Source organism: Mustela nigripes, chromosome 5, assembly GCF_022355385.1.
Source record: "Mustela nigripes isolate SB6536 chromosome 5, MUSNIG.SB6536, whole genome shotgun sequence".
NCBI lineage: Eukaryota > Metazoa > Chordata > Mammalia > Carnivora > Mustelidae > Mustela > Mustela nigripes.
The window spans coordinates 96,565,440-96,584,280 of NC_081561.1; the positions used below are offsets into that span (position 1 = coordinate 96,565,440).

Genomic DNA, 18,841 nt, shown 5'->3' on the forward strand with positions numbered 1-18,841 from the left:
AATTGTTTTAAATGTGTTCTTATGAATAGCATATACCCAAATTTTAAAGAATCTAATGTGCAGATCTCTTGTATCTAAACAAATACATTTAATTAAATTAGAGTTGTGATTACTGATATATTTGGAATTATTCTTGTCATGATTTTTTAATTTTTTTTCTTTTTTCCTTCTTTCCTGCCATCTAAGTTTAACCAGATAATAATAATAATTTCTCCTTTTATTTGGTCTTTTAATTTAGAAACTGCATTCTATTTAGCTTTCTCTACTAATGATCCCTAGCTAGTTAACATGTGTGTGTATTGTTTTTTAAGTAGGCTTCACACCCAATATGGGGCTTAAGGTCAATGACCCCAAGGTCAAGAATCACATGCTCTACTTACTGAGCCAGCCAGGTGCCCCAACATGTGTATTTGGTTTAGCAACATTTGAGAGTATTCCTAAATACTTTTAAGACTTTAGAATGCTTGTCTGGTCTTCACATTTCCAATTTCTTGTTATTTTCTAATGTTCTAGTTTTATTTTTTTCTAAGCAATTTATGCTACCCCACCCACTGCCGTGGTCCTTCTCCATTGTTTTAGAGTTAGAACTTTATTTGAATTTATTCATCTGTTCTTTCCTTTTGTATTAATTTCCGTCTTATCAAAAAACATTAGTAGTTCTTTCAGCCGCAATCTGTGGTTGGTAAATTCCCCTAAACTTTATCTAAAAATGTATTTATTCATCCATGCTCTGATAATCTAGAGGATCAAATTATTGCATTATCTTCTAGATTCTGTTATTTCTTTAGTTTTGGAACATTTTCAGCAAGCATCTCTTCATCAAATTTTGCCTCTCCTCCATTCTTTCTGTTATCTTCTTCTGGAACTCCTTTTTAGACTTACATGAGATTTTTTAACCCCTTTAATGTTTGCTGTCACTTTATCTCTGTGTCTGGGTAATGATCTTAGATTTATCTTCCAGGTCACTAACTGTCTTTTACTTTGTCTAATCTGCTGTTTCATTTGTTTGATTTTTTCATTTCACTGACTATATTTCTAATTTCTAGAGTTGTTTATGGTACTTTTCCTTTTTTTTTTTCTTTCCAGATTTTTATTTAAATTCTGTTAGTTTAACACATAGTGTAATATTGGTTTCAGGAGTAGAATTTAGTGGTTCATCACTTACATAGAAGACCCAGTGCTCATCCCAAGTGCCCTCCTTAATGCCCATCACCCACTTAGCCCATCCCCCACCTACCTCAATTAAGCCTGTTTGTTCTCTGTTTAAGTGGGTCTCTGACCCTCTGACCCTCTGTTTAAGGGTCTCTTATGGTTTGCCACCCTCTTTCTTTTTTTGCTATCCACTTCTTTCTCTCATATGTTCATCTATTTGTTTCCTATATCCCACATTTAAGTAAAATAAGATACTGGTCTCTGACTGACTTATTTTATTTAGCATATGTACCCTAGCTCTATCCAAATTGTTGTAAAAGCAAGATTTCATTCTTTTTTATGGCTGAGTAATATTCCATTGTGTGTGGGGTGTGTGTGTGTGTGTGTGTGTGTGTGTACGTGTGCACCACAGCTTCTTTATCCATTCATTAGTTGATGGACACTTGGGCTCTTTCCATAGTTTGGCTATTCTTGATAAGGCTGCTTTAAACATCAGGGTGCACATACCCCCTTTGAATCTGTATTTTTGTATCCTTTGGGTAAATACCTAGTAGTGCAGTCTCCCCTTTTAAGGAACTTCCACACTGTCTTCCAGAGTGGCTACACCAGTTTGCATTTCCACCAGAGTGTAAGAGGGTTCCCCTTTCTTTGCATCCTCCCCAACATCTGTTTCCCTTGTTAACTTTAGCCATTCTGACATGTGTGGGGTGATATCTCATTGTGGTTTTGATTTGTATTTCCCTGATGGTGAGTGACGTTGAGCATCTTTTCGTGTATCTGTTACCCATTGGATGTCTTTGGAAGAATGTCTATTCATGTCTTCTGCCCCTTTCTTAACTGGATAGATTATTTGGTTTTGGGATGGTGAGTTTTATAAGTTCTTTGTAGTTTTCGGACGCTAACCCTTTACATCATTTGTAAATATCTTTTCCTATTCTTCAACCTGTCTTTTGAGTGTGGGGGCTCTTTCTGGGCCATTGATTCTCATGGTAGATCATTTTCTTGTTTGGTCATAGTTTTCTATTGAGAGCTTCTCTTCAATTTTTCCGTATGGATCCCTTAGTAATAGCTCACTGGTAGTAGAAGTGGATTGCTGACAATCAGTTTGCATTTGCTTCTAGCAGACACTCCAAAGAAATCACTAGCCTGGGGATAATTGTCATAATAATTTCTCACCCTGTGGTTCACTCTCTGCCCTTACAATATAAATTTTGATCACTCAAATGTGTTATAAGTTGGGTTTCAGTTTCTTAGGAAATCTGTTCTCATCCCCACTCATAATATAATATTGAAGAGTACCACAAATATATATCTTGTTTTATAATTTCAGCGTAAATATAAACCATCATTTAGTCATTAGAGAAATTGAAGGATTTAGTCATTAGGGAAAAATTTTTGAGTATTAATTTTAAGAAATGCTACTTATAAATAATGACAAATTTGAACAAATTTCTAAATAATGCCACTTGAGACACATTATCAGTAGATGGTTGGAGTTTAGAAATGAAAGAAAGTATATTATTCCTCATCTTCCTTTGCCTTGTCCTTCATTCTCACTATAGTCCTGCTTCCAGCTTTTCTTCTCTTTGTGTCCCAGTCAAAAAATAACAACCTACACCCTCGTCTTCTTTTAGGAGAATGAACAAACCCTTATTTAGAATTATATTTTGGAAATAGATGGATAAAACTGCAGTTCACATAAATAAGCCAATTTGAATAAAAGTCTGACAAAACAAGCTTGATAGGAAAGTAACAAAGACACAGCAAGTTTTCAACCAAGAACATGTTTATCTCCAAAAACACCTCCCTGAAGTCACAAAATATGTATTAAAATGGGAGGAAGGTTAACAGTGTTTTAGTGTTTATCAAAAAAGAATCAGCCATGGTTTTTAAAACATGAAACATTATGCCCAAGTATTTATTTCTTCCAATAAATAAGAAAGGAGAATTACAGACGAAGCATCTATGGATTAGAACAGTGTCAGATTTTGGCGGGGGTGGGGGGGGCGGGATTACCTACCATTTAAGGTTAATTTTGAAGTACTTGAGCCTAATAGCCTCCCCCCTTCCATACCCCAATTCTGGCTCTAGAATACACTGCTAGATTGAATAGCCCAAATGTGCCATAGTCTTTTTCTTATTTTTTAGATTCATAAAATTTGAGATTAATTGAAGATGACTATTCAGCATTAATCTAATCTTCTGTTTAATCTACTTGAGTTTTTCATTTTAATAGTTTTCCTTTTTAAAGGTTGTTAACTGTACTTTTCTAAATCCACCTGTTTTCTCATGATAGAATCATCCCAAGCTGACTTTTTACAAAAGTGGCCACAGGTTATCTTTACTTCCAGTCCAGTACCCTAAAAAGGAGGCTTACATTGTCCAAGGATTAATCATAAGAACATACACTGATTTTTATGACTTAAGAAAGTTTCCCATGCAGTTTATCATTCATGCTACAAGTCTGATTTACATAATTTCTTTCTTTAAAAATCTTAGGAAAATAAAGGAACGTGGGTGTCAGTTAAGTATCCAACTCTTGATTTCAGCTTGGATCATGATCCTCAGGGTCATGAGATCGAGCCCCTTGTCATGCTCTGTGTAGAGCATGGAGCCTGCTTAAGATTCTCTCTCCCCCTCTGCCCCCTCCCTAACCTGTGCCTGTACGCACACTCTCTCTCTCAAAAAAAAAAACAAACTTTAGGAAAATATTTTCACAAAATATGAGTGATTTCTCTATGTGGTATCATTTTTACTTTGTGACTTGAATAATTTAATACTAATGTTTCTCAATTTGGAGCTGCCTTGGTAGCTTAGTTGGTTAAGTGTCCAACTCTTGATTTCAGCTAGGGTCATGGTCTTAGGGTCTTGAGATTGAGTCCCGTATCAGGCTCTGCACTGAATAGTGGAACCTACTTAGATTATCTGTCTCCCTTTGTCCCCTATTCCCCACCCTTGCTCACATGGTTGCACTCTCTCTTAAAAAAAAAAAATAACAATTTAATGATAACATTTATATGTATTGAAATTGCTTTGTTTTATTTATTGCATACATCAAAATGGATTTAGCTTAACCCACATTCCCTTTTAAAATGTCTGCAAAGTGTTCATATTAGAATACCTTAGCAGAGTCCCAACACATCAGGCTTCTTAGAGTTGAAGGTCTTAACCTTTCAGGGGGTCAGATGTTAATTAAATAGCAGTTACTAGAGTAGTTGACTAGACTGGAGCATTTAGAGAAGTAATAGCTACTAAAAGTACTATCCTTAGCCAGAAAGGGGGTTTATCCAAACACTTTTTTAAAAAAATTTTAAACAAGTAGTAATGTTTGTCTGCTTAAATAATTAAAATAATTTGCGGGTTAAAATTTTTGAAATTTTAAACATTTAAACTCAGAATAGTTTTTTTAAGGTATCTTGGCATACTCTTGTTTGTTGCAGAAATATTTACTTGTTTTGTTTTCCCAAGGCAGCTTAAAGGTTAACTGACTAAAGTGGGTGGGTCCTCATGTTTACTAATATGTGTTGCAGCTCTGTTGGTACACCAGAAGGCCAGAATGGAACGACTTCAAAGAGAACTTGAGATTCAAAAGAAAAAGCTGGATAAACTAAAATCTGAGGTCAATGAAATGGAAAATAATCTAACTAGAAGGCGCCTGAAAAGATCAAATTCCATATCCCAAATACCTTCAGTAAGTCTGTAACTCTTGTGACCTCTGTGCTTGAACATGAGAATCCGCGATCTGCCGTAGGTGTAAAAAGCTGATCTGGTTTTTTTAGAAGTGCTCTCAATTCATACTTGTTTCTTTGCTCTCGCCCTCCCCTGCCAAACTCCACTCTTAACTAATGACAAGAGAATTCAATGCAGATCCTTCTCACACGGACTTATTTTTCAGCTCGAAGAAATGCAGCAGTTGAGAAGTTGTAATAGACAACTCCAGATTGACATTGACTGCTTAACCAAAGAAATTGATCTTTTTCAAGCCCGAGGTAAAGTTCAGTGCATATTCAACTGAAATTCATTGTATTAATTTGCCAACTCTTTTCCTGTGGCTGAATACAAACTTAGCAGTTATAATCTTCAATTGTCTCAGGTTTGACTTTGGAGCCAGATAGTACTAAAAACTATTCTGTTTTTCTTCCAGAATAAATTATGTATTTGGCTTATGAATAATTTGATAAGATTTGTATTATTCAAACCTACTCTATTCTCATGTTAAGGGAAGACAGTGATTATGGCTATGTTGTCAAAAGTATTGCTATTAAATATTAGTAGAATGTATAATATTTATAATATTTTTATAATATTTAATAAGGTTAAAATATAGGTACTCGTGTCTTTTTCCTATTTCCTTTTTTCCTTTTATCTTTTGAGAATCATGCTTTATCATGTTTTTTGGGTTTTTTTTTTGTTTTTTTTGTTTTTTTAGAATCGTGCTTTTAAGAACATAGTTAAAAAGGCATCTCCACCCTAATGGCACTTTCTTAATTGACAAAACAGAAAAGGGAATAAAAATGTGGCTTACACATTTTTAGAACAAGGATAGCTTATTATGAAAGCTTATTATGAAAACTTGAGCTATTCCTGATAAGCAATAGTTGGTTATTATAGCAAAAAATCTTGACAATTTAAGTCAGTTCCTTAGGCAACTAACAGGAAATTTTATAACTTAAACCTAAAGCTGAAGTTAGGGAAATAATAGAAATATATGAAATGGAAAAGACAGGATAAGAGAAGGAAACCAACAAAAAAGAAGTCCTTAGTTACTCTTTTTAAATGTGTGCTGAAAATCCATCAAGTTGAAAGATGATAATGTTGTATTTTCTTTTAAAACCTCCATAAGTCATGTATCTTGAAATACTCTATGAAGATGCCGTAGTTTAAAAAGCGAGAAAAAGGAATTTAGTGCTGATCTAGCAACCATAGTTCTTAACTTACTCCTTTTGTCATCTGAACCATTATATTTAATTAGTGCAAGGTTTTTAATACTTATTTGGGGCCAAGCTATTTATTTTTTTGCTTAAGATCATGTTTGATCATTTGAAATTATATTTTAAATTGTTAAATTGTAAGTTATTTTAACTTGGCACATAAAACAGTGGTCTAGTTGTAATTTTATTACTGTCTTACTAACAGTTAAGTTTGACTTCTTCCCCCATTTACCACTTAAACATCTGTTGTGAGTACTGTATTATACCTTCCTTGGCTGTTTTGACATCCTTACATGTAATTTGAGATTAGAGGTGCAAAATAAATGAAAGCATTTCTTCTGTTTATACTGTGACGTTTTTTAGAAAGAAAATACTTGCTTTTTTTGGAAAATAAAATTAAATATTTTTGAGCTATAAACATTGATACATTTACTTTTTATATATTTCAGGACCACATTTTAATCCCAGCGCTATTCATAACTTTTATGACAATATTGGATTTGTAGGTCCTGTGCCACCAAAACCCAAAGGTTAGTGTATTCATTATGTGTGAAAACCATTACATTTTGAAATCCAAGATTTTAGAAAATTTTGTTCTTAGCACCCTTCCATTCTATAAGTGCTTCAACTTTGGCATTCGTGGATGAATTCATTAGGAAGATACTTGCTTATTTTCATTTACATGTTGGGGATGGGGGAGCATGCAGAAGTGTAATGTACTTAGCTCTTTAAAAGTAATATTCATGTCCTTAGGATTCATTATATACTCCTAAAATAGCAAGTCTTGGGGAAAAAAAAATCAGTAAAATTTGTACTCTTTAAAATTTTAGATAACTGATGAGAACAATACTTTAGGGAAGTTTTTTTTTCATGAGTATTTTATTTATGCATAATTCTGTATAATCACAATACTCTGAATTTCAAATGAATGATTATTATTGAAAATTATCACCTACTATCATTTTACATCATTGGTAATCAGATTTGTATACACATGTAATGAAGATATGTCAAAATATGTGTGTGGATTTTTTTACTCTAGGAATTAAAATAGAGAAATGAGAAAGAATAGGCATGTTACTAACTCTTTGGTTTGTTACAAGACTTTTCGCAGTCTCATTCAATATCCTGTTCTCTCCACTCCCTCATTTTTGTTTAAATATAATTCAATTAGGATTAGCCGTATCTTCATGGTGTGTTTGTTTGTTTGTTTAGTATTTCTAAACATAGATAGGTGGAATGCAGTGAACTATTATTACAGAAGAGCGAAAGTAAGATTATTTTGTCACAGTAAGCAGTGGTTAAAATACTAAATGCCAGTTGGACTTTAATTGAAGAAAGGGATAAAGAGAACAGTGGCATAACCTAGCTCCTTAAAATAGGCAAAGTGGGTATTTCCAGACTCTGAATGAGAGTTACTTTAATATGATCTTTTCACTCTCTCAAAAATTAACTAGATTTTTTCTTATGAAAAGATTTCCTGTTCTGCTTTGGCATAATCCACTACTTACGTGTTGAGTGTAGGAAAAAGTATATGGAGGTTACGTGGAAAATAGATGAAATAAGATTGGTCTTGACAATTGAAGCAGGATAAGAACATGAGGGTTTATTTCACTATGCTCTATTTATAAGTGTGAAGTTTTTCATGGTTATGAAAAGTAAGGAAAGCTAGAACAGTAGAAAGCACAGATGGAAGCCTTTCCTTAAATTTATAATATGTCAAGGGGAGGGATCCAAGATGGTGTCATATGAAGAACCTAAACCCACCTCTTCCCATGGACATACCATATCTACACCTCCATATAGAACAGTTCCTCCTGAAGAACTAAGGCTGATTAAACAGCTTCTGTATAATAAAGGGTGGAAGGACCACATAGCCATTGGAAGAAGAGATGGAATCACAGTAACCATGGGAACCCCAACCCCTACACTGTGAACTGCAGACAGAGAGAGAGCACTGAGGGACCCATGCACAGATCTGCCCACCTTCCCCCCACACACACCAAAAAAAAGCTGTGATTTAAAGGGCAACTAGAGGGGCACCTGGGTGGCACAGTCGGTTAAGTGTCTGCCTTTAGTTCAGTCATGGTCCTAGGGTCTAAGGATCCCACATCAGGCTCCCTGCTCAGTGGGGAGTCTTCTCCCTCTCCCTCTGCCCCACCTCCACTTGTGCTCTTTCTCTCAAATAAATAAATATATATATATATATATTTTTTTTTTTTTTAAATAAAATAAAGGGAGACGTATTAGTGAAGAAAACCCATATACCAACTCTAGAGCTTCTACCAAATGGTGGAGAACTGCTGGAACTTACTCTGGAGTCAGAAGTGCAAGCAAGCATCATGTTTGCATTCTCCCACCTCCTTGATAACATAAATGGGAGCAGAGTCTAGTCACTGTAGCCAGCCTACCCTCTCAGCAGGACTTATACCTCTTTCTCCCCCCCACCCCCGCCCCATTAGCTCCAGCCATCCTTCCAAAATAGCCCCTTGTACCCATGCCCACCTGAGCTCTGGCCATCCCACCAAGGTGGCCCACAGTGCACTAGTGCACACTAGTGCACCCTCAGCCTATACCCAGTGCAGCTCCAGCCATCCTACCAGGGCATCCCTTCATGGAGTACCATCAGACTCAGCTCACACTTCCGACAGCTACCACCCGCCAGCCAAAACTGCCAGGCACATGCAGTCTATACAGGGACCTTCCTACACAGAGCCTCTCCTTCCTGACTGGGAGAGGTAGCTCCGTTGCCTCATTCATAGAAACAAACACAGAAAGTCAAACAAAATGAGACAGAGGAATGTCCTACAAACAAATTCAGAAAAGGAGCTAAATGAAACAAATAAACAATCTACTTGATAAAGAATTTAAAAGTAATGATCATAAAGATGCTCATCAAACTTGAGAGAAGAGTGGTTGAGTTCACTGAGAACTTCAACAAAGAGATAAAAAAATATAAAAAGAATCAGATTTGAAGAATACAAGTAGTGAAATAAAAAATACACTGGAGGGAATCAGCTGCAGATTAGAGGATGCAGAGGAACCGATCAATTATCTAGAGCCAGGGTAATAGAAAGCACCCAAGCTGAACAGCAAAAAGAAAAAAGAATGTTAACAAACGAGGACAGGTTAAGAGTCTCTGGGGCATCAAGAATAATAACATTCACATTACTGAGGTCCCAGAAGGAGGAGAGAGAGAGAGAGGAAGGGGCAGAAAACTTATTTTAAGAGATGATAGTTGAAAACTTCCCTAACCTGGGGAAGGAAACATAAATCCAGGTTCAGGAAGCACAGAGAGTCTCAAAAAAGATGAGCCCAAAGAAGTTCACACCAAGACACAGACTTAAAATGTCGAAGAGAACAGGAACTAGTTTTATATAAAGAAAAACCCCACAAGACTATCAGCTGATTTTGCAACAGAAGCTGCAGCCAGAGGGGGTGGCATGATATACTCAAAGTTCTGAAAGGAAAAAAACCTACAACCAAGATACTGTTCAGCAAGGTTATCATTTAGAATTAGAAAGCTAGAGTTTCCCAGATAAACAAAAGTTAGAGTCCATCACCACTAATCCAGCCTCATAAGAAATGTTAAAGGGACAAGAAAAGGCCATAACTAGAAATAAGAAAATAATGAAATGAAAAAATTTTCCAGGTGAGACCAAACATATAGTAAAGATAGTTGATCAATTGCTTATAAAGCTTAGTATGAAGACAAAAGTGGTAAACTCAACTATATCTTAAAAAAAATTAAGGGACTCACAAAATAAAAAGACATAAATAGGACATTTACATAAAACACAGAGGAGAAAGTAAAAATGTAGTACTTTTAGAGTGTGTTTGAACTGCAGTGATCATCTGCTTCATAGGGACTGCTATATACTTTGGATGTTACATACAAACTTCATGGTAACCACCAACCAAAAGCCTACAATAGATACACAAAAAATAAAGAGAAAGGAATCCAAGCATAACGTTAAAGAAAGCCATCAACACAAGAAAGGAACATAGAAGAACTACAGAAACAACCAGAAAACAACAAAATGGCAATAAGTACATACCTATCAGTAATTACTTTAAATGTAAATGGTCTGAATCCTCCAGTCATAGAGATAGGGTGACTGGATGGTAAAATAACAAGGCTCATCTATATGCTCCCTACAAGAGACTCAATTCAGACCTAAAGATACTGAAAAAAGGGGATGGAAAAAGATACTCCATGCAGATTGAAGCAAACAACTGGGGTAGCAGTACTTACATCAGACAAAGTAGACTTTAAAGCAAAGACTGTAATGAAACAAAAGAGGGCATTATGTAATGATAAGGAAGGAGATCAACAAAAGGATATGACAATTGTAAATCTCTATGCACCCAGCAAAGGAGCACCTACATATATGAAGCAAATATTAACAGACATAAAGAGAAAAATTGATAGTGATACAATAATAGTAGGGAACTTGAACTGTACACTCATTGATGAATGAAGAGGTTTTCCAAACAGAAAATAAGAAAACAGTGTCTTATGAACAACCCATTAGAACACATGGACTTAACAGATAGATAAAGAGCATTTCATCCAAAAACAACAGAATATATAATGTCAAGTACACATGGAACATTCTCCAGGAGAGTTCACATGTTAGGCCACAAAACAGGTCTTGATGAACTTAAGAAGACTGAAATCATGTCAAGCATCTTTCCAACCACAGTGCTATAAAACTAGAAGTCAATTACAAGGGAACAATTGGGGGGAAAAAATATGTGGAGGCTGAACAACATATTTAACAATCAGTACATCAGTGAATAAATCACAGAGGATATCAAAAAATACCTGGAGACAAATGAAAATGGAAGCACAGGTTCACATTCTCTGGAATGTAGCAAAACCAGTTCTAAGAGGGAGGTTTATGGTAATAGAGGCATACCTCAAGAAACAAGAAAAATCTCAGACAATCTAACTTTATACCTACAGGAACTAGAAAAAGAACAAGCAAAGCCCAAAGTTAGTAGAAGAAAGGAAATAGTAAAGATCAGAGTAGAAATAAACAAAAATAGGGCTAAGAAGAATAGAAAAGAGCAATGAAACCATAAACATAAACATAAAACAGAAACATAAACAGAATTGATAAACCTTTAAACAGACACATCAGGAAAAAAGAGAGGGCTCAAATAAATAAAATAAAAGATGAAACAGGAGAAATAATAACCAATACTACAGAAATACAAAAGATTATAAGGGATAACTATAGAAAGTTTTATGCCAAGATTTTAACAACCTAGAAGAAATGGATAAATTCCTAGAAATAAACACTGTTCCAGGACCAAATCAGGAAGAAATAGAAAATCTGAACAGACCGATTACTAGTAACAAAATTGAATCCAGAATCAAAAAAAATCAAACAAAAGTCCAGATGGCTCCACAGGTGAATTCTGCCAACATTTAAAGAAGAGTTAGTATCTATCCTTCTCAAGCTATTACAAAAAATAAAAAAGGAAGGAAGACTTCCATATTTATTCTGCGAGGCCAGCATTGTCCTGATAAACAAAACCGACAAAGATACTACCAAAAAAAGAGAATTATAGGCCAGAATCCCAGATGGACATAGATGCAAAAAATCGTCAACAAAATATTATCAAATGCATTTCAACAAAACAGGGAAAGGCTCATCTGCTACAATCAAGTGGGACTCATTTCAGGGACGCGAGGATGGTTTAATATCTCCAAATCAGTCAGCATGATACAGGGGGTATAGCTCAGGGGTAGAGCATTTGACTGCAATCAGCATGATACACCACCACATTAACAAAGTGATGCAGAAAAAGTATTTGACAAAACTCAACATTACTTCATGATAAAAACTCAACAAAGTGGGTTTGTAGGGAACAGACCTCAACAAAATAAAGGCCATATATGGTAAACCTGTAGCTAACATGATAATCACTGGTGAAAAACTGAAAGCTTTTCCTCTAACATCAGGAAGCAGACAAGGATCCCCACTTTTGCCATTTTTATTCAACATTTATTCAACTGTAAGTTCCTAGCTGCAGCAATCAGAAAAGAAAAAGTAAAGTATCCAAGTTGATAAGGAAGGAGTAAAATTGTCACTATTTGCAGATGACATGATACTATATATAGAAGACTCCACCAAAAAAACTATTAGAACTAATAAATGAATTTAGTAAAGTTGCAGGACATAAAAATTAATATGCAGAAATCTGTTGTATTTCTATACACTAACAACAATGTAGCAGAAGAGAAATTAAGAGAACAATCCCATTCATAGTTGCATCAAAGAAAACTAAAATACCTATAAATAAATTTAACCAATGAGGAAAAAATTCCTGTACTCCGAAAACTGTAAGACATTGATGACAGAAATTGAAGACAACACAAACAAATGGAAAGATATATCATGCTCATGAATTGGAAGAACTGACCCTGTTAAATGTATTTTCTACCAAAGCAGTCTACACCAAGAGTCAGTGTAGTCTCTACCAAAATACCAATGATATTTTTCACAGAGCTAGAGCAAATAAGCCTAAAATTTGTATGGAACCCAAAAGACCCCAAATAGCCAAAGCAACCTGGAGAAAGAACAAAGCTGGAAGTATCACAATCCCAGATTTCAAGATATGGTGCTAGCACAAAAATAGACACATAGACCAATGAAACAGAATAGAGTGCCCAGGAGTAAACCCACACTTAAATCATCAGTTAATCTACAACAAAGTAAGTCGGGGTGGGGGGGACAATCTCTTCAATTAATTGAGAATATTAGACTGCTTTGTGCAAAAGAATGAAACTGGACCACATATATCATATATAAAAATAAGCTCAAAATGGATTAAAGACCTATAGGTAAGACCTGAAATCATAAACTCTTAAAACATAGGCAGTAATATTTTGTATATTGGCCTTAGCAACATTTTTCTAGATATGTCTCCTCAGGCAAGGGAAACAAAACAAAACAAAACAAAAGTTGTCAAACTAAAAAGGTTTTGCATAGCTAGAAAATCACCCGCAAAACAAACAGGCAACTACTAAATGGGAGAAGATATTCACAAATGATATATCTGATAAGAGAGTAATATTTAAAATATATAAAGAACTACTACAACTCAACACCAAAAAACCCCCCAAATAATCCAATTTTAAAATGGGCAGAGGATTTAAATGGACATTTTTCCAACAAAGACATGCAGATGGCCAACAGACACATGAAAAGATGCTCATATCACCCATCATAAAGGGAAATGCCAATCAAAAGTACACTGAGATAACACCTCACATCAGTCAGGAGCGGCTAACATCAAAAAGACAAAAAAAAATTTTTAAACAATTTTAAAAAAAAAGACAAGAAATAACAAAGTACTGATGAGGATGTAGAGAAAAGGGAGCCCTTGTGCAGTGTTGCTGGGAACTTAAATTTGTGTAGCTACTGTGGAAAACAGTATGGAAGTTCCTCAAAAATTAGAAATCCCATGCAGTGCAGTAATTCCATTGCTGGATATTTACCCAAAGAAAATGAAAACAGTAGCTTGAAAAGATACATGCATGCCTATGTTTTTTGCAGCATTATTTATAATAACCAAAATACGGAAGGAACCTAAGTGTCCATTGATAGATGAATGAATAAAGAAGATGGTGTGTGTGTGTGTGTGTGTGTGTGTGTGTGTGTGCTCACGTGTGCACAGTGGAATATTATTCAGCCATAAAGAAGAATGAAATCTTCACATTCACAACAGCATGAATGAACCTAGACAGTATTATGCTAAGTGAAATAAGACAGAGATAATATACCATATAAGTTCACTTATATGTGGAATCCAGAAAATCAACAGCAACAACACAACAACATCTGTTTTAGATTCAGACTCATAAATACAGAGAACAATCTAATGGTCACTGGGGTAGGGTGGGGAGGGATGAGCAAAGTAGGTGAAAGGGATTAAATAGTACACACTTCCAGTTATAAAATCGATTAAGTCACAGGGATTAAAAAGTACAGCATAGAGAAAGAATATAGTCAATAAAATTGTAATAACTCTGTACAGTGACAGATGGTAACTACATCATGGTGAGCATCGTATAGTGTATAAAATTGTTGGATCACTCTGCTGTACCCCTGAAACTAAAATAACATTGTATGTCAACTATACTTAAGAAGTTTATAACATGTCAAATTTGAAATATAGTAATTATTACCCAAAAAAGGAAAAGAAGAAAAAAATATATTAAAAGCTTTTCCACAAAAGATAGAAGCTTTTGTGTGCTTCTATCTATTTATGCTATTTTGGAGAAATATAGAATCAAACATTTTGCCTTCAACTAAAATAAAGAATCACTAGTTTCATTTATAGAGATTTATTTAATTAGAACTGATTGTGCATTTCTGCTTTACACTGCAGTGTTTTGTATTTTTAAAATAGCTAAAATTACTGTGGAAATCACAAGCCAACCTTTGCAGTCTAACTTCCTCTTAAATTCTGGTTTCCAGATACCTCTAATAAAAAGATTTGTAAGTTTAACCAGCAAATGAGATTGTGCAGGTATAAGAAAACCATTGGAGATTTCTCATTTAAAAAAAAAAAAAAAAAAGTATATGTTCCCTATTGATTGCCCTGGATATTACTTCAATTCAATAATGAAGAAGGTGCTGATATTTAATAATAGATTAAAGTATTAATAGAAATAGTCCACCTTCCTAAAAACCTTTGTAGTTGAGTAGAAAAGGTAGACAGTTTTTTAAATGTGCCAGGTAGGAATATTTTCTAACACTTAAGTGAGACCAAAATTCTAGGAAGTAGGATGGAGCCCCAAATTAAAACGGTCGGTCCATAAAATGCTTCCCAGGTATGAAGTGTAAAAACATTTTATATGGTAAAAAGTCAAAACAAAATTTTAACTATTTTAATATGGTTTAAGAAATATTAACTAGTATTGTCAGAGTCTCGATTTTTCCAATATTTTTACTTAGATATGCCTTAGATATTTTCTTATTACTCAATTATATTACTCAAAAAAATAATTATTTTATAAATAGCATTCTCAAGTTGCTCTTGAATGTGGCAAAAAGTGTCATGATCCCTAAAAATTGTGAACAGTGCCGAAAGTTGAAAGTTTTGCAATGAAGTGTTCCTTAAGACTAATCAGTAAATAAGATGCTGCTAACGGGGGACAGAAGGGTGCCTGGATGGCTCAGTCAGTTAAGCATCCGCCTTCATTTCAGGTCATTGATTTCTAGGTCCGGGGATTAGGTCCTGGGATTGAGCCCTACATTGGGTTTCCTACTCAGCAGGGAGTCTACCTTCTCTCGCTTTCCAATAATTTTAAAATACACATTTTTTTAAAAAATAATGGGACAGAATACCAAACATCTCTGAATTATTTTACATTTGTTATAAAAGCTTGACTTCCTCTATTTTGCCTGCTAGATACAGTGAGTTTCTTTTAAATTATCAGAAAAGATATAATTTAGTTACCAACTCAGTAGAGTAGGTGGAATTTGCAAATTAGTATTGAGTCTTTACTTGTAAACCTTGAGAGCTCCAACAGTGCATGTTCCTTTTACTTTAAACCTCCCCAAACTAATTTGTAGGAATAATATCCTGAATTTCTAATGGGATCCTCCCTCCAAAAAAGTAGTTTCATAAATGTAATTTCATTTTAGATACAACCTTGGAGGAATGTAATCATTCCTTAAATTTAAGATACATTAATCCTTTCAAACACTCTGGAACTTCAGCGTCTTAAAGCTGCAGTAGCTTTACTTCCTGGGAAATAATTAGACCTGAAGGGTATGTGGTTTATCTAAGATCACAGAAGAGAAAAGTGTGAAAGTGAGTAGCAGAGTCAGGAGCAGAACTCCATTCTCACAAACCTCAATCTAGGGTTCTTTCTAACTGTTCTGTAATGAATATGATTTTAAAATAAAATGAGAAACAAAGGTAGAATTTTTACACTGATAAACTTCTCCAAATCTATTGTTGAGATAGAGTTAAAATTTCAGAAATTGGCTCACCTTTCTATTTTTATTTGTGTTGTTCACAGCTTACATTTTTAGCAAATAGAGAATATTTAACAAAAATGTCCACTCCTGGTAGAAAGCAGAAATAATATGTTCTTCATCAGTGGGGAACGAAAATCTAACTTTAATGAGACCCAGACTTACTGTCAGTATGGTGGTAGGACACCTTTTCACAGTCCTAAGGTGACATTATGGGAATCTTTGCTGTTGGTTCCCATGAGTTGATTTCCCTTTTCTCCTGCTACCAATTGGAGAAAATGATGCTCTTTTCCCCCCGAAGGAGGCAGTTAGGTGACCCCATCGTGTCTGGTCTGTGTTCCCCAGCAGAGAAGCACCAGCTTGCTGGGGGCGGGTGCGGATCAGGTGTGGGTGTCAGTGACCGACTAGACACTCATTGGTCAACAGGCTGCTTAGTGCTGTGCAGTCCAAATGGTGCTTCAAGTTGCCAGTAATTTACAATTTTGCAGTTGTTTGCTTCTAAGACAATTCTTTTGCCTCCGTACAGATCAAAGGACCACCATCAAAACACCAAAGACTCAAGACACAGAAGATGATGAGGGGGCTCAGTGGAATTGTACTGCCTGTACTTTTTTAAACCATCCAGCCTTAATCCGCTGTGAACAGTGTGAGATGCCAAGGCATTTCTGAGCCAAAAGGCCCTTTAGCTCTAAAACCACATCAGAAGTTCCAGAAACTAGTCTGTCATCAGGGGAAAAGTTTCACTGCTACGTAGGATTTTTGTCAAATTGAAGGTGTGACGAGATGGTGTTGTGCTAATGTTAAATGTCAACCCACAGAGCTAATAATACCTCAGTCTAATGTCATGGGCAGTTGAAATTCATCACATGAAAGGGGATCTGCTGAGAGACTCGGTTGCCCGCTGCCTAACCATGTACAGTGTTACCAGTAGCCCATTGAGGATGATTCTCAGTATATTCATGCCCAGGTGTGCCCAGTACCTTTTCCCCTCATGTCACTACTGAATTTTGACAGGAGGAAGGAATAGAACGATGGCTTTTTTTTTTAAAGCTTTCGGTGAAACACTACAAACATGAAGAAAAGGAACAAGGTTTAACTATTGCAAAACTGTTTGCTGCCGCACGGTGCCAGCGGATAGGGGAAGAACTTCGTTGATCTGTGGTACTCTTGGCCTCGTCCTTGTCTTCCCTGAAGACGTCTCCACTCTGTGAAGCCAGCATCTGGGGGCTAAAGATGAAAAGGAAGGCAGCCTGCATTGTCTGTACAAACATGCAGTGAAATGTCCCAAAGCTTTTCCTACTGTACAGATCTCTCGAGTCTGCTTTAAGTGATTTCTTTTCTTATTATTTTCTTATATTTCTATATGTATAGCGTAATAGTCTTTTGTTAACTAATTTTCTTTTCTCCTGTTAGTGATTAAGCACGATCATGTCCCTTTTTAAGCCTTACCTGAGAGAAGCAGTGCCTTAAAATAAAAAAGCATTAATGAAACTGTGCCCAAAAGAACTCTCCTCCGCTCACTCTGTACTTCGCCCTCCTGAGTGCCCATGTTCTGTGAAGACGTGCAGACGCTGCACGCTGACCGGCAGCAAGTGCTACGGGCCGTAGGTCTCTCCGTCCCGCTCCGTTGCCGACTTCAGCAGTGGGGGGCGCAGCACACTGACCTTCCACAGGGAAGCTTGACACAAAAGGCATTTTTAACCCACTGACAGAGCACCGAGGTTAAGCTTGCTTCGTCTGCCTGGTGTCCCACAGAGCCTCCGCAAGAGATCACTATGGGGAAGGTACGGTTCTCAAAAACCAGCAACAGCCGCGGTACCTACCGCCCTGATGCCGGGAGAAGTTGAAGCGCTTTCCCGTCCGGGCAGTCCGTCTCTAAACCTGACTTGGTGGCAGTATCATGTGTATTTATGAAATGAGGCTAGTCGTATTTAGGACAACTGAAGGAAAGCTGGAAAAAAGAAAAACAAGCAAACTTGAACACTGAAGCAACCTCAAGCATCTCTTTATTTTGATGATATATTTTTATAAGGAAAATAAATATTCAGATGATCGGGAATGTATATGAAATCGAGAAAAAGAAAGAACAGTATGCCTTTTAAAAACAGAATTCTGAAATTATATGTCAGTGCTTAGAATGGGGCTAAGGGAAGTGCTGAAACGTAGCAAAAGGGAGGAGATAATGTTGACTGTCACCCATTGTAAATGTCTGCAAATGGATATTTTTTTCAATAAGCAGGATTATTACAGGTGATCTATACAGAGCCTTGACTTCCAGGCTTTGCATCTTGTATATGGGAAGAAATACGACAATCCTAGTTAATTAGACCATAGACCCAAAGCCCTTACATTTGATGCATTTTGTTTTAAAACTAGGCCTTGTTTTTCAGCTTCATCTGCAGTTCTATGTGAAGATTGATAAATCAGTTTTTACTTGTTTTATTAATAAAACGTAATTTGGATATCTTGAGTTGATGGTTTTGTGATTTAGCTGGGTAAACTATCTTTGTAACAGATAAGTTATTTATAAAAATTAAAAAAACTTATATTCTAATGTGGATTTGTGACTTGTTTTTAAAAGTTTGTGGGCTAGAAGACAAGTTATATCCCAGCAGAACACTTAATAGCTATTGAAATCAGAGAAAACTCATCCTCTAGAGTCTTCTTGTGACATCCTAGCATTCAGCTGCTTTTCTTGGATTGTTGTTCTCAGTTCCCCCAAGCTTTTTAACTAATGAAAGAGAGTGACCACGT

At 35.8% G+C, this 18,841-nt stretch overlaps 1 protein-coding gene across 3 annotated transcripts in view; it reads left to right on the plus strand.

The window, feature by feature from the left end:
• The window catches only part of TAB2 (TGF-beta activated kinase 1 (MAP3K7) binding protein 2), a 91,200-nt gene extending 72,651 nt beyond the window's left edge, over window positions 1-18,549 (plus strand). For all 3 annotated transcript variants that reach the window (XM_059400916.1, XM_059400917.1, XM_059400918.1), the window contains 4 exons: window positions 4,683-4,843; window positions 5,048-5,141; window positions 6,533-6,613; window positions 16,614-18,549. In XM_059400916.1, coding sequence (XP_059256899.1) covers window positions 4,683-4,843; window positions 5,048-5,141; window positions 6,533-6,613; window positions 16,614-16,756 — 479 coding nt within the window. In that variant the 3' untranslated portion in view covers window positions 16,757-18,549. The remainder of the gene's footprint in view (window positions 1-4,682; window positions 4,844-5,047; window positions 5,142-6,532; window positions 6,614-16,613) is intronic.
• The last annotated feature ends 292 nt before the right edge of the window (window positions 18,550-18,841 follow it).